This window comes from Python bivittatus, unplaced genomic scaffold (assembly GCF_059951505.1).
Source record: "Python bivittatus isolate LINGU-HERP-01145 unplaced genomic scaffold, Pbiv_v1 ctg000080_np1212, whole genome shotgun sequence".
NCBI classification, from domain to species: Eukaryota; Metazoa; Chordata; class Lepidosauria; order Squamata; family Pythonidae; genus Python; species Python bivittatus.
The window spans coordinates 22,147,778-22,163,655 of record NW_028277035.1 but is presented as its reverse complement, the minus strand read 5'-3'; the positions used below and the strand labels follow the sequence as shown (position 1 = coordinate 22,163,655).

At 39.6% G+C, this 15,878-nt stretch overlaps 1 protein-coding gene across 3 annotated transcripts in view; it reads left to right on the top strand.

Moving 5' to 3' along the window:
- The window catches only part of AFAP1L1 (actin filament associated protein 1 like 1), a 78,937-nt gene that overhangs the window by 31,229 nt on the left and 31,830 nt on the right, over positions 1-15,878 (top strand). For all 3 annotated transcript variants that reach the window (XM_025169465.2, XM_025169463.2, XM_007421102.3), the window contains exon 2: positions 15,438-15,566. In XM_025169465.2, coding sequence (XP_025025233.1) covers positions 15,438-15,566 — 129 coding nt within the window. The remainder of the gene's footprint in view (positions 1-15,437; positions 15,567-15,878) is intronic.

Below are 15,878 nucleotides of genomic sequence, written 5' to 3'. Positions count from 1 at the left end.
AAAAAAAGATAGGAAAATGTGGGAAGGTTACAAATCAAAGTTGTTGTTTTTTCTGGATCGTATATGCAAGTTCATGTTTGAGGCAAGAAATTGCACACTATAAAGTATGTCTGAAAGTACTCTTTGGGCTATTGCCCACATGTCCAATGATATGCTTTCCTCCTGTCTTCAAGATGTGAAGAAAGCTTATTGCTTGGAAAAATGATGCTCCCACAATGTTCTTGCTACATCTCAAAATTACAACATGTGTTCTGTGCAAAAAACCCCAAAATGACTGGTTAGCTTATTCTCTTTACCTCCCTCTTCTCTGTTTCTTTGGAGCCTGTCACTGTCCATAAGGGAGTTGCTAGGGAAGCCAGAGGCTAAATTAAGGACACTCCCATCCCCATGTACTCCCATACCAAAGGGACAAGCAAACTAACCTCTCCTTTTGTGAGAGTAGATGAAAAAGTTGGATCTAAACTCTGTGGATGAAGTAGTAGTTGGGTCTCATGAAAAGCCAGGGGTTTCCCCAATGAGAACCACCCTAGCGGCAGCAGCATCCAAACTGAGAATGACTCCAGGGTGTCAAGAAATGAGAAAATGTATAAAGCATAAACCAGTTTCCCATCTTTTCTTGTTGGAAAATGCTATTCCTGCCAGATCTCTTCCTCAGCAGCAGGCTGGCCCCAAGAGGAAGGCTCAGTTGGGAAGATGTATCCTCCATAAATGGTAAGCAGCCCATCTCAGAGGGATAATGTGTGTATGAGCTACTTGTTACTGTTGTTATAGTTGATTTACTAACAGTTATTGTACTAAGAGATTAGACCAAGAACAAGAGATCAGATTTAAATCTCATCTTGATGAAGATGTTTACTGAGTGACTCTCAGTTCTTCCTATTGCACAAGCTTGTTGTTGTGGGAATAAAATGAAGGAAGATCCCAGGTAAGTTGTCCTGAGCTGCCTAAGAAAAGGTGAGGTAGAGCAGCAGCAAAGTCAAGCATGAGCATAGTTGTCTGTGTATGTGTGTGTGTGTCACAACGAAGAGAAATAAGGCCAGTAAAAATAAGTTATCTGTAGCATATACAATCCTAATAATTCCTACCTGAAAACAGTAAATGGAACCAATTAATAACAGGAAACATCAGAAAAATCCAAATCCAAATGAACCAGGCCACTTCACATGTCACCTGTCAGATTTGTTCTATGTGTACATTTTGTTTGTCCTCTGTGCATCTTGCAGTAAACAAATGCCATTTGAAGATGAAATTCCTGGATACCACTAGGCAAGAAATTGCCAGTTGTGGCCATTCTGTGTGTACTTTTAGTTACAAATAAATCACCCATGTGCATTTAAATAATGTTTGCTAATTGATCATCAGCCATTATTTGGTTTAAGTGGAATTACTCTATTATCAGACCTTCATATTGGTGCCTTAAAAAAAAAAGGACCTCCACAATTTATTTGACAAAAGTTACTACCCGTCATTAAAGGAAGTGTTATTTTAAAATTTTCAGTTAAAATAAAACATTAGATTCAATATTATCTCAAATATTTGAGCACCTAACTTATAGCTACCAAAATTCAGCTTCACTAATAAAAATTAAAGCTATTTGAATCAACATGTGTTTCTAAAGGACTCCTGCTCCAGTCTCTTTTGCAGACCTATAATTCTTAAACAGGTACTGTATCATAGAACATTTTCCAGAGTTGTCACCACAACAAAGGAAAAGTCAATTAAAAAAAAAAAAAGACAATTTTTAATTGACTTTTCCTTTGTTGTGGTGACAACTCTGGAAAATGTTTGGGCCATATCTGGCGTTACGTTGTGGGTAAATAATTGGGTAGCCACTGTACTCATCCCAGAGTAGAAGGAAAAAGAATGGACAGAAAGCAGCAAATATGGTAACAGAACTGGCCTTCATCCTTTAAGAAGCTTTTCATTCAAGCACAGATTTCTAGAAAAATTAATTTGAAGATTAATTTGAAATATACCAGAATTGTTCATCTCAAAAATTAACTAAATTTTGCCTTCAGAAGAATAAATCTGCACATCTTAATCACTAGTTTCTTGCTTTTGCCTGACCACCCCTCTCAAGCCTACTTTTCTTGTGGACACCGCTATACAGCCTACTCAAGTAAATACAGAAGAGAGGAACAATTAAGCATAATTTCTATGGTTCTTTCAGTGTATGTTAGCAGACAATGGACAAGTCAATAGGAAAAGTACATTGTTTTATTCAGCAAATCGGAATTTCAGCCAACCTAGGAAAACTGCAGACACAAAGGAACAATTCTGGGAGAGTTATACTTCCCCTTGGTGGAGGACTTCCTAGCGGGTTCTGGCCTTAATTCACATTCTTCATTTCTCATTGAATACATTTTATGAATGGAAAAGACCTGGGAGGCCTATTGGCAAGAGAGATAAACCACCTGAAATTCTTGAATGTTAGCTTATAAGGGTTCAGTGTCCAAAGGTGGGCACTAAGACTAAAGCCCTGAAGGGCTAGAGAAATAGCTGAGAACACTCTGAGGGGTTTTCAGGGCTTAATTTAAATCAAGGCATTCAAAGAGATGATGTTGTGGTTGGTTCCACAAATCTCTATAGGAAGAGTCTTCAATTATTATTCTTGGAAATTATACCCCACCTATATTCTCAGAAATAAGAAATGCATGTTAACTGAAGATATTAATTTGTCATGAAATTGAGAATATTTGCTTAATTTTCTGTTTTATACACACATCTATCTAGGAGCAGGAAAGCAGGATAAAATTCCTTTCTCCAAAGGTTTGTTTTATGTCCATGATATGTCTCCATTTTTAGGATAGCTAATCCTAAAACGGTAGCTAATTATTTTGAGGCCTGAGCAACAGGAAGTCTTTTGTACCAAGTTAGAAACAATTATTACTCCCTGGCCCATCCTTTCAGCCTTCACCTGCAACGGGGAGGAAATGCTTGTAATGAGGAAGGAAGCGACAGGAACTCAGAGCGTCCAAAGTTGAAAGAAGTTGAAAGATTCTAAATCAAGAAATCTGCAGAGAGTCGGAGAGCACTATGGGTACATGCATGGGGATGATTACACAACAGGTCTTTCCCAATCTGATCTTCTGTATACCTTCAGAAATATCTTCAGAATTTAGCTTCTTTATGGGTCTGATTTATTTGCAGATGCTCAAGGGCTTTTCCCCCCCCAACGTCATAGGGCATATCTATACTTTCAATTTAAGTTGCTCCTGTTTTGTGTTCTTGGCAGCTTAAGTTTAAACTGGTTTAAGAAAAACATATCTGGATTAAGATACATTAGCAACAGATTGCAAGGTTATTCCGTCCACACTGCAGACTATCCCCCAATGGACAGTTCTCCTGCTGCTGTGTTCTCTCACTAACTTCTAGACCTTTATTTATCATCAGTGGTAAAAGAGCACAGTGGGTAGACCTTTGCCTAATACATAAGTGGTTGCTGGCTTGAAACCTTTTTTAAAGTTACTATTTTCTTTCTTTCAGCTAGCTAGCTGAGAGCTTTTAAAAAAGAGAGAGAGAGAGAGAGAAGAGAAGTAAGCATGGTAGACTGCACCATTTTATTGTTTCTTCAGTCACTTCAGGTAAAAGGGTTTTATATGGCTGAAACCAACAGGAGCATTCAAGGCAATACAAGAGGAAAATACTACTTTAAAACCACATCCAGAGGTCAAATTTGTGATGGGAGGCTGATGAGTAAAAGAGGACAGTTGGTTTCTGTCCTTAAAAAATTATTGTTCTGTTCTGGCATCAGGGCAACTAGGCAATGTGGATTATCCCACAGTTAACTGCTTCACTCTGAAGACTAATCTTTAAATACTGTTCCATGATTAAACAGTTTAGAATCACTGTGCCCTTCTGGGTTTTCCTTTGGCCTTATTTTAATTGTTGGGCTTTGGATAACCTAAAATTTGGCTGCGGTAGAAATAGGATGTAAAGCTAGGCTGGATTCTCAAATGCTTCTTGCCTCAGCAAAATTCAGGATAAATGTACAAACTGGAGAAATTCTGAGCAGCTGGAATCCTAACACCTAGAGTGGGGAGAAACACTCCAAATGTTACTAAGATAACTGAGTATAAGCATGTGAAAAAGAGGGCCATGCAGGTACGGAACTTTTCATTAATGCTATAGGGAGTCAAGGTCCCCCAGAGAGAAAGAATACGTGCTATAGATTAAGATTCTGGGAGTCTCCTGCCTTGACAACTGCTCACCTGCTCAGATCTCCTTCCTTCTATCCCACCCACTTTGATCTGCAATTCAGTTCATCTAAAGGATGCAAAAATACCTTTTGATGTTTTCATTTGTTTGTTTCTTTTTGACTTCTGAGGGTGTTGTGTCTTCAGAGTTACCACTGATTTCAGTGCTGTAGCTCATGTTGTTTATTGACATAGTTGCTTCCTGCATCTTTGAGGGAGAATTTCAAGCTGGCCAGAGCCTTGGTACTTTGACCTTCTTCTCTCAGGGCTTTTGGTGGTCCTGTTAATACTACATAAGCAGCATTGCCTCTGGCTGAAAATTTCTTAAAACCACCCTATAGAAAAACTTTTCAAAGAAAACTGTTAAACATTTTTCCTTAAGAAGTATTGTCTAAGGGCTATTTACGCAAGATTATTATATGGAGAAACAGAGTATTAATGTAAGACACATGTCCCTATTATGCTTTGGATCTAGAGTGCCCTTCCATTCACTGAAGAACTGTTTCATACTTCGTATTAGATTGAGTAAACTCAATTTCATGAGTTGTATGGATGATGTCAACCCCTGGCAGCCTTGGGTAGCTCTAGTGTCCCAAGAACCTCACAGAGTGCAGTGTTGACATCTACTGAGTGTTTCTGACCAGTTATTTCAAGCAACAGTACTCAAAGTGTTAGTCATAAGTGTGGTTTTCATTGGCCTCCTGTGAAAAAGCAGGCATAGGCTCCTTTCTCACAAAACAATTGGGTAGAATAGTGATTGAGTGTCTTTCCTCCAATAATTTGTTTTACAATGAACAGAGACCTGCTGTTTTTATATTTATTTGGTAATTGGGAACCTATGATCAGGATCCACTTTTGAGCAGATGAACTGGCTTTTAACAGCTAGTTTAGCTAATGGGTTAATCCAGTTATAGGCAGAAAGTGAACCATTTCCCCATGCTGCTTTTCTACTAGCAAAAAAAAAAAAAAAAAAGGGCAGAAATATGCTTCGTATAGGTTGACCCTTTTCTTTACTACTGCAGTAGTTCTAACATATATCATGAATGCATTAAATACAACTTGACAGTGCAACCCATATCCATCAATTTTAAGATATCCAGATGGATTTTTGCTTTGATTGGCCTATTCTGCTGGATTTCTTACATGGAGAGCTGTTGTAATTCTGATAGATTCATCTATATTTAATGATATAAATAAAGTATGATTAATTTAAGGCCCAATCCAGTTAGTACTTACTGAAGCAGGAAAAATGCTTCAGTAATTTTCTAAATACTGCAGCAAGAAAAACCCTTCAGTAATTTGATCAGTGCAGTATCTTCTTTTTCTTTCTTATGTCAAAAAATGGTTTCACTAAGGAGAAGATTCATTTTATGTACAAGGAATCAATCTTTGAGACCCTAATTCTCCAGAGTAATATGCAAAGATATCAGAGGAAGGACGTTCCCAGTTAATATAAAAAACAGTATATATTTTCATTGTGGCATTTTGATAATAACTACAAAAACAAATGCAATGGCAACACTCAGCTGACGTAGGAAGCTAAGCAGAGTTGGCCCTAGTTAGTACAGTGGTACCTCGGGATACGCTTAATCCGTTCCGTGACTCTGGGCGTATCCCGAGTTGGTCGTAACCCGAAGGAAATTTCCCCATAGGGTTCAATGTAAATCCGGTTAATCCGTTCCGCCCTCTGAATTTGGTCGCACCCCGAGGCAAATTTCCCCATAGGGTTCAATGTAAATCCGGTTAATCCGTTCCGCCCTCCGCCCGAATTTGGTCGCAACCCGAGGCAATTTCCCATAAGGTTCAATGTAATTACCGTTAATCCGTTCTGGCGTCCACGGACCACACGGAAAGCGGCCGGGCGCGGCGTGGTGCGGCGCGAAAATGGCCGGGTGCAGCGCGGCGCGGTGTGAAAACGGCCCGGCGCGGCGCGAAAACGGCCCGACGCGGCGCGGTGCGGCGCGAAAACGGCCCGGCGCGGCGCGGCGCGAAAACAGCCCAGCGCGGCGCGAAAACGGCCGCGGACCACACGGCAGGGCCGGAAAAACAGCCGCGGACCACGTGGCACGGGCGGAAAAATGGCCGCGGACCACGTGGCACGGGCAGAAAATGGCCGCGGACCACGTGGCACGGGCGGAAAATGGCTCGTACCCCGAGGCGGAGTTCGCAAACCGAGGTAAAATTTTGGGGCCAGAGCTGGTCGTAACCCGAAAAATTCGCAAGCAGAGGCGTTCGTATCCCAAGGTATCACTGTACTTGGATGGAGGACTACTTGGGAATTCCAGGGCTGTAGTCTAGACTGGGAGAAGAAATCAGTAGCAAATCACTTCTGTGTCATGTGAAGAAAACTGCACTGATGTATTTGTGTTAATCACCAGGAGCCATCTTGGAGACAAGGTGAAAAAAATTGCAACCAAATATCACAGATGGTATTAGAACTGTTGGTATGGAGTAGATTTTTACATGGCATGTTAGACTGAGATTTTAATGAGCTCTGAAATAGCATAATGAAGTTACATCAAAATATCTAGTTATGACACCCATTTTTAAAATTAGATTGATACCAGTTTAGAAGAACTCTCAAAGATTTATGTGAATTAGAATAAGTGACTATTGCTGCTAGTAATATGTGCTTTCTAATGGGATAATGCTCTTAACACTATCCAGGCCACTTGAACTTCCCTGTGAGAAATTCTGTGATGGAAGTAATGTTTTGATACACAAGCAGTAAACCTGCCTATACTGGACATGGTGTCATATGTTGATGTGGTTTCCCTTTTAAAACATGGCTCAAACCCCATCTGGAGTCAATAGACATGCTATCAACCTTTCCTGGCTGTTGTCTTGACAATGGTGACTAGTTTTTCTCTTTTCCCTTTTTCACCTCATTAGTTGTTACCCATCCATCTTGAGTGTTAGTGTTCTAAAGAAATATCCTCATCTCACTCAGACCATGTTTTGAGGATCAGGAAGCCACTTCACTGGTTTCTTTCAATCTGATGCCTCCAATCTGCCTGGTTTCCTGGGGAATTGCAGCCTGAACACATTTGAAGGCAACAGGTGGGAGAAGATTGCAGTCTTCTGGATGATGCTGGATTCCTCCACCCACCACAGACATCATGGCCAGGGGGTCAGAGATGAATGATAGGAGGTCCAGTGTCATCTGGTGACTACCAGTTCCACATTTCTTGATGCTTAAAAGGGTTAGTTCAAATAACCCAACAAACAAGTGGACTCTTAGCATCTGCTGTCCCAAATAATGTTTCACAAACATACCCTTCAAAATATAAATTAGTCAATCTTATCAGCGGATGGAGATTGCCCAATTCTGAATGTTTTCCTCATTAAAGGGACAAGATTCTGGTTCTCTGAAATATGCAGTAAAAAAACAATCTGTTAAAAGCCAGATAATAATTGGTTGTGGACAAGTATATAGCTGATACTTTCTTGACAATAATCTTATATTAAGAATTTTCAGGCTATATTTTAATTTGGATTTTTTTTTCTTTCTTCTGTCTTCTCTGCTGTTTTATATGAGAAAGAGAGACACGCGTGCACCCAAGACCCTTTTTCATGCCATTTTATATTCTAATGCTACCCTCTTGTGGAACACTCGATGACTACAAAATATGCTGTGTTCTACTATGGCTCTATAGTTCATTTAGGTACTCTTTGGTGCTGTTATCAATAGATTGAATCTTCCAGTTAATTACTTGATTTGTGCCTGCCTAGAGACTCATTCAAGTATGTATAGAAGCTCTCTTCTAGCTGGTTCTAGTCTAGTAGTGATGGATGGGAACAGGGAAATCAGTGTCCCATGTCATGCATCTTAAATCGTGCGATTTCCACACCACTTACTGTATGACCCAACTGCAGCACACAGGGCACAAATTTAAGAATTATATATTTAGGATTCTTATCCTTCCCAAAAATGTGCATTGACAACACTGGATCTAAGAAGAAAGAGGTGCCTACCAATGTTTGCTTGCTTCCTGCAGCTGCCATATTTGAGATTGAAAATCTAATGAGGTCAAGTATGAAATATTTCCCACCCTTCTCTCTCTTGGACTGCACATCTAACATAAAAACACTTTGGCGCAGTCCTTTGCCCATTCTTTTAGCCAACAGTATACCTGCTGTTTAAGGTATTTTTATTAAAATAAATACAGTGTTTACATTTAAACGGGAAGCTGATGCCTCCAATCACCACCTTACAACAACACCAGAAGAGGAAAGGGGAGGAGGAATCCTAGATTCAGGGAGCCCCTCTTATTCTTGCTGATGCTGCTAACTCAACATTCCTGAACTCCGTATTAGGCATCTCCTAAGTGTAACCCCTCACTGGAGGTGCCCATATCCCTTTTCTGGGATGTGCTTTCTTTATATCCTCCTAACCTAAAAGTCTCATATTTTGCTTGGCCGTATTGAAGGAGGAGGAAACAGAAGGCTAGGGAGATAAAGAACCTCAGCGGAGGCAGCAGGAAAACGTTTATGATAGAGGCATCCTGAGCCTGCTGTGAACTCAGGTTCAAAATCTGTTCCCAGCAACAGGAGACTAAGAATCTTTGGATCCCAATGGCAGAACAAAAAGAAGATTTGGATATATATTTAGGGTTTATTTCATCTCATATTGTCCTTTTCTGTAGTGATGCAAGGGAATTTTATATGAAGGATGCAACAGTGGAAAAAAGATGACACTTCTACCTCTGCTTGGAAGTTTTCCAGATGCATCTGGCCAGCCACTGTTTGACATAAGATGCTGGATTAAGTAGGCCTTTAATCAATTTTCCTCATACAGAGGGGGGAAAGGAATAATATATGAATCCATTTTAGTATATATTTTGGTGTAATCATACAGACAATAAAAACCCTTCCGTTCCACCCTTAGCCAGACATATAGAGGTTAAGACAGGAAGCATCACTTTCCGTGTCTGTGTGGTTTTCATTTCTTTTCTTTTTAAAAAAATTTTCCTCACAAATATTGCCATTCCCCAGTGGCAGGTTTCACACAATATACTTCAGTGGGCCAATGACAGTGTCAGCCTATTGTGTGAACCTGCTGTTAATTCAGCCAGTACTTGGCAGAGAGGAACAGCTTTAACCCAGAGAGGCATTTGCAAGTCAAAGTCTCCTACTCAGCCATATTACAGAACCCTCCAAATCCAGTCAGTTTAGGGCAGGGTCCAAGCTCCACCCAATCAGTCCTCCAAGAAAAAGAGAGGCTTGTACAGCAGCTGAAACAAAAGGCCTGGATACCACTGAATGTACCTTCCAACATTGATTGCCCACAGGACCCAAACCCTTGCCCCCTGTTGCCAGCCTGGCCAATGGGGCAAGAGTCATTGTTATAATGAAATCTTACCAGTAGCATCCTGGTGCAAGTGCTCATGGGATGCTACAAAGCCTTAACATGGATAACATATGCTGCCAGAGCCAACTGTGAAGTATTATGATCTGATCTGAGGTTGACTATATTCGGCATGTTGTGTGAATGCACCCTGTGTGTTTTCTAAGGTCTAGATTGGGTCCCAAAACAGTCTGACTCCAGACCTTGGGAGATATTCTTAGGCTCTGCAATGAAGAGGTATATGATAAGTCCCTCCTTGTGAAAGCATCATGCATCATGAATGAACAGCTTGGTAGGATGGCAGTTCACATGCTTCTCACATGCTTCTCATATAATTCAGAAAAGGACTTAAGTTTTTCTGTTCTTATGGTGTTTGTTTGAAGTGTGTGTCTGAACAACCCCCCTTACCATTTCCCTCAAAATGTTCAATCAGCATTTTGGAATTCCCACTGTGGGCAGCACTGCTGAGATCCTACCTCCTGTGGCAAGATTTGTTCTTACAAAAAACTGATCCTATCTTAGTAGGGTTGTGACACACAGCTAACATTATCTGACTCACATGGAATCATGGTTTGTACATATTCATGAGTTGAAGAGATTAAAGCCCAATTCCTATGCCTGGCTCACTTGGTCAGAGTATCTTGAAGGAAACTGTTCAATGACCAGATGCAAAGGTCTTGTAATTGCAGATTCTTATGCAGATCTATGGAAGAATTTTGTGTTTGCATTCCTGTGTGTGAGTCTTATTACAATTCTAGCCATAATGTATCTCTGGGAGTTGAGTAGATCCACTCAAAGCAGAGTATCCTACAGCTGCAAACATAGTTGGAATTTATTGTCAAAGCTTGTAAAAATAGGTCCTGAGAGCATGAAGGATCATGATATCTTTCTGTTACTTTTCTCCATGTGATCAAGAATTGGATTATTTCTACCACCTCAGTCCCTTGGGAGATCATAGACATCTGATGTCATGTATTCTTTTTGATATACATATCCACATTCAAATAACAAGCACATATTTTGTGAATGCTCTGAGGATTCTAGCTCCATTCTTTGATATTCATGCATTTGGTCTAAAGCCTAAATGGAACCTAAATGAAATTATGATATATGGATTTGATAATTAGTTAAATTAATAGATTATACAAAATATATATGTTAAGTAGTTTTACAGTAAGAGGTTGTTATATGATTTATCTACATCTGGCTGTGAGAGCTGGACCATAAAGAAGGCTGAGCGCCGAAGAATTGATGCCTTTGAACTGTGGTGCTAGAGAAGACTCTTAAGAGTCCCCTGGACTGCTAGGAGGTCAAACCAGTCAATCTTAAAGGAAATCAACCCTGACTGCTCATTGGAAAGATTGATAATGAAGCTCAAGCTCAGATACTTTGGTCACCTAATGCGAAGAGAGGACTCTTTGGAAAAGACCCTGATGCTGGGAAAGATTGAAGGCAAAAGGAGAAGAGCACGGCAGAGGATGAGATGGTTAGATAGCATCACTGAAGCAATGAGCATGAAACTGAGCAAACTCAGGGAGGCAGTGAAGGACAGGAAGGCCTGGCGCGATATGGTTCATGGGGTCACGAAGAGTCGGACACGACTTAACGACTGAACAACAAGCTGTATAAGTTGGAAGTTATTCTTTTTGTTTTTCTTTTTTCTTTTCTTTTTCTTTACTTTCCATCACTTTTGTATTCTAACTTTCTAGCTATTTTTCTCCTTGATTATTAGTTCTTGTTTGCTTTTACCTTTATGCTTTTTATAATTTAATAAAATTCTTATAAAAGCCTAAATGGAACCTGTGCATGACAGGCGATAGGATCTGTGTCTATGACTGAAGACTGCTTCCTAACTATCTGGAGAGAACTCTTAGACTTACAGCTTGTACATGCATAGGCTCTTTCAGATCCAGATTAAGACAGGGTTGGGAGAAACAAAGCCAAGTTGCTCCTATCCTCCAGGAGTTCAGCTAATGGTGTAAAGCTTTTATGTCTGGATTTTTTTTAATTCTGTCCCCCTGTAACTTGAAGGAGCACACTGTCTGATTAGGGCTGTTCTTCCTGAGGTCTGTAGCTCACTTGGTCTGATTTAAAGAAAAGATTAGTGGCACTTTATTTAGACTAGAGGAGGGGATGGCAAGATATGAACACTGAGCAGAAGAAAGGATAATGTGACTGTCCTTCCATTGGAAATAGTTGAGTTAAGCATTGTGTTGCATACATACTTTCCCCAAGATGGTTTAGTATCATGAACTTTGCATGCGAAAAGGGGATTTATGTCTCAAGGCAGTTGAGGTGTCCTCCAGAAAGTTCCATGCAAACTGCTTCCTTATGGCTCATGTCTATAGTTTGAGAATGTGGAGGTTTTGATTCCATATTATTAGGCGCTCACGCTCTCTCTCTCTCTCTCTCTCTCTCTCTCTCTTTCTGTAGAGCAAAAACTTATATTGCCTCATGTGGCAGTCAGGAAATTCTCTGTGGCAATTAAGAATGCAAGACATCTTCTTTATCACAACCACATATTATTAATTTTGAATCTTAGCTTGCTAAATTACAAGGCTATATGCCTGGAATAGAAATATCCTCAGATCTGCTATACAGAAAGGGTTTTAGAGTACCTGTTTGCTTTAGACGATAAAAATGTCTTCTGCCATATACCTACTTCCTTAGCCAAAGTTAAGGACTCCTAAGTCTTTTAAAGCTCAGTTGGAAAGTTAAGCATGTATCTGACTTTCCTCTGTTCAGATCAGTAAGACCTGAAATGTTTCATTTTGAAGAGATCCTGGTGGTGTGGTCCCTTTCGTAGAACGCATATAGCATTCCCAAAAGAAGAATTGTGTTCTTCTATTTTAAAAGAAAGAACTATGCATTTTAAGCCATCTATTAGTTTTTAACATGTTTTTTTTTTCAGTTAGGTAATGATTTGCCTGCATGTGCATCTTTTATGAGACATTGTAGGTGATGCCTGAATCATAAGATGGTATCAGCTCATCTGTTTAAAATCCTGAACATCTCACAGCTTAATATGCTATTCAATAGTAATGAACAATATCAATATTTGATAGTGATGATAAATATACAATATAAATATGTAAAGAAATAGATATGCAGTGAATATTTTGGATAAGGTAGAGGACCTTATCCTCTACCTAGAGGACCTGCAGAACTGTGTGTGTATGTGTGTAATTCTTAGCACAAACAAAATTATGTGGTAAGATTGACATATTTTCTGCAGTCCAAATTTCTTTGCATTAAGCAAAAAATAAAATTTTTTTTTAAAAAGCATAAAACAGGACATGATGATAGAATAGAACAGTGTTTCTCAACCTTGGCAACTTTAAGGTATATGGACTTCAACTCCCAATATACAAGCTGGAAGTATGTCATTGGAACATATAGGCTGAAAAATCACCAGTGCTAAATTCTTAGAAACACTTATATTGTATGGTTTTTATTTTGTTTCTTGTTTTTCATAATTTTTAATTTTGGTAGCGGCTCAGAGTCATGAATTTGAGGTGGGCAGCCATATAAATTGAATGAATGAATGAATGAATGAATGAATGAATGAATGAATGAATGAGAAGCATTTTAGAATTGAGTACTCCAATAATTTGAGCTTTCAGCTCTGCCTCCTCCTTGACTTCCATTCTGGTTACACTTGACTCATTCACTGTGTGCTTTTCTTTAGTGAATTTGCAACAATCTTTGCACAAAATTGGATATAATGGGTATCTGGACCATGCTGCTGTTCAGATGATGTTAAAGAAATAGTGAAGATTAAATCAAATAGTCAGAAATGGATGACCTATACTGTATCAACAGATTTTTAAACAAAAAGCTTACTGAATTGCACAGAAGTGGATAATGTATATTTGAAGAATACTGGATTATATTCTGAACAGTTATGGGGATATGATTGGACAGAGCTCTGTCAGTAAATGAGATGATGGAAATCGATTTTAAGCTGCAAGTAAGGGATTACAAAGCAAGACTTCCAAGATAGTTTTATTGAAATGTTAGTTGTTCCAGACAAAGGGGTGTGTGTGTTTCTATATATGTGGGATCTCAGTGTGTAAATGGGGTGATAGTAAGTGGTAATCAACCAACAAACAAGTGCCTTTTAGTTGGCTGTGGTGGTAGACTAGAGAAGATAACATGCCACCAATAACTTCATGATTCTGCGCCGATTATGGACTTCTTGGTGATTTGTTGTTTACTTTAGAGGATATTTCCATTCTCCTACAGCACCAGGCTAATGCATAAATAGCTACAGCTGTAGTTTGTGTTTCCAAAAAGTCTCTCATTAGAACTCCTGAGCAAAGATAGCATGTTAGGAGGAATTAGATAAATTCATGAAGGATAAGTCTGTTGCTAGTTACTTGTCATGACGATTATATATTAGGGCTGTGCTGTGTTCAGATTGAAAGAGAAAAAAGTGCTTCAGAGCATGCATGGGTAAATATGAAGCACTTGTTGGCAACTCCTTAAAGCAAGTGTGTCTGTTCCTGGGCTTGTCCGGCAGCTGTGGAAGACACAGCTGCTTTAAGGAGCTGCCAGCAAGTGTAATGTGAATACCCTGCGTGCTCCAAAGCAGTTCCCCCCCACTTTGAACTTGAAGCACCACATAGCTCTACTAAATATTATTTCTACTGTCAGAGGTAGTATACAGTATGTAATTATACATATCAAATGTCATGAATGTGGAATTTGGTACTGGTTTCAGAATTCAGCATTCTGAAAATCTCTGTCTAAGCTCTTGGCTCTGAGAATTGTAACAGTGGACTTCAAGAGATGGATGGAGTGGGAGTGGCAAACTTTAAGCAGCACTGAGGAAGAGTGAGTTTCTTAATCATCATCCTTGTATTATCTGGATGTTGAGTTCAAGCAGGCTGAGCTGGGACGTCTGTCCAAGAAATTAACTGTAGTCTCTTTTCTCCTTTCATTATTTGCCTGAAACTGTTTCCTTCCATCACCCACCACTTAGGACATTTAGAGAAATCATTATTTAATTTGAATTAATTGCATCATTCCTGTGGGATGTGCAAAAAACACATGAACTTTTCTGGAGTGTGTAGGGTGACCTCTCTCTTTCCCAGTCAATCATTCAAAGACTTTCCTTCATATTAAGCCATGGAAAAATCTTCAGAAGAGCCTTTTTAAAAGGAACATGATAATTAAAGGATGCAGATTGTCAGAGGAGTGAAGTAGGTGGGAAAAGAAAATATATTAATGCTTGTAACTGGCAGTGTTACAGAATTATTGTTTCAGCGTTCCTTCCTGCCCCTTTATTTCAGAGGTTATTACCAGATAACATGGGTCTGAGCATCTAAATGGGACCCTGGAGGAGAGCAGGTTTCTATGAAGATACCAGAAGCATTTCTCCACTCTTAGACTGTAAGAAGGGGATTAATATGGACATGAGCTACAGCAGCTTTATAAATGAGCAAGTGCAAAAATGACATGAACTAGGAATAAGGCCAGTCTGTCATCCTGTAACATCCCAGCAGATATAGGCTTACGAGACCTTTTCCAGAACACAGTGCAAGCACTTTAAATGAAGGAGGCTGCAGTACCTGTCCCCCTGCCCCATTCATCTAGTTGTCCTATTCCTCAAACTTTTGTCCATCTGCTATGCAGGAAGATCAAGATGAAAGATGCAATAGTGGCAGTGCAAGAGATTGTTACTGAAATGCAGTGTACGATCCAGTGCTGACAGCCTTTCTTCTTGAACTATAAAGTATTGACAGGTATCTCCTGTGGGTGAGAACTCAAGTTCTCATGGAACTTATTACCGCTTCCATCCTCATTCTTCTGTTCTTTTTCATTTGAACTAACTTTTCTGTCTGATACAGTGTTGGTAGGACTCTTCATAGAATCTTCCTTTCTGCCCATAGTATTGGATCAACTCCTTCCTGAGCTTAATGTCCTGCTCAAACTCTTGGACCATGAATACCTGAGTTCCACCACAGTGGAGAAGAAAAACACCGTTTCAAATATCTTGCAGAAGCTACAGCCTCCTACAGGTTAGGAAACTCTCATTGTCATATTTCATCACTGTATTTCTAACTTATTGTTTTCCTCCCTTTTTTTTTTTTTGCTTTTTGCACAACTGTAAGTATAAAAGGTATGCTGGGAACCTTTTCTTCCTTGATTGTGACATGTTTTGGCTTCTGACGTGTCTCGGCAGGTGTTAGTCTTTGGTTTAAGTATTGGGGAATCACAGGGTGGATTGCAACATTTTTCTGGTTGTTTGCCTCCAGTGACAGTTGACAGTGATCAGTTGCGTGGCCAGCGAGGCCTGTTTTGCTCTTCTGAAAAAAACAAATGTCTCAGAA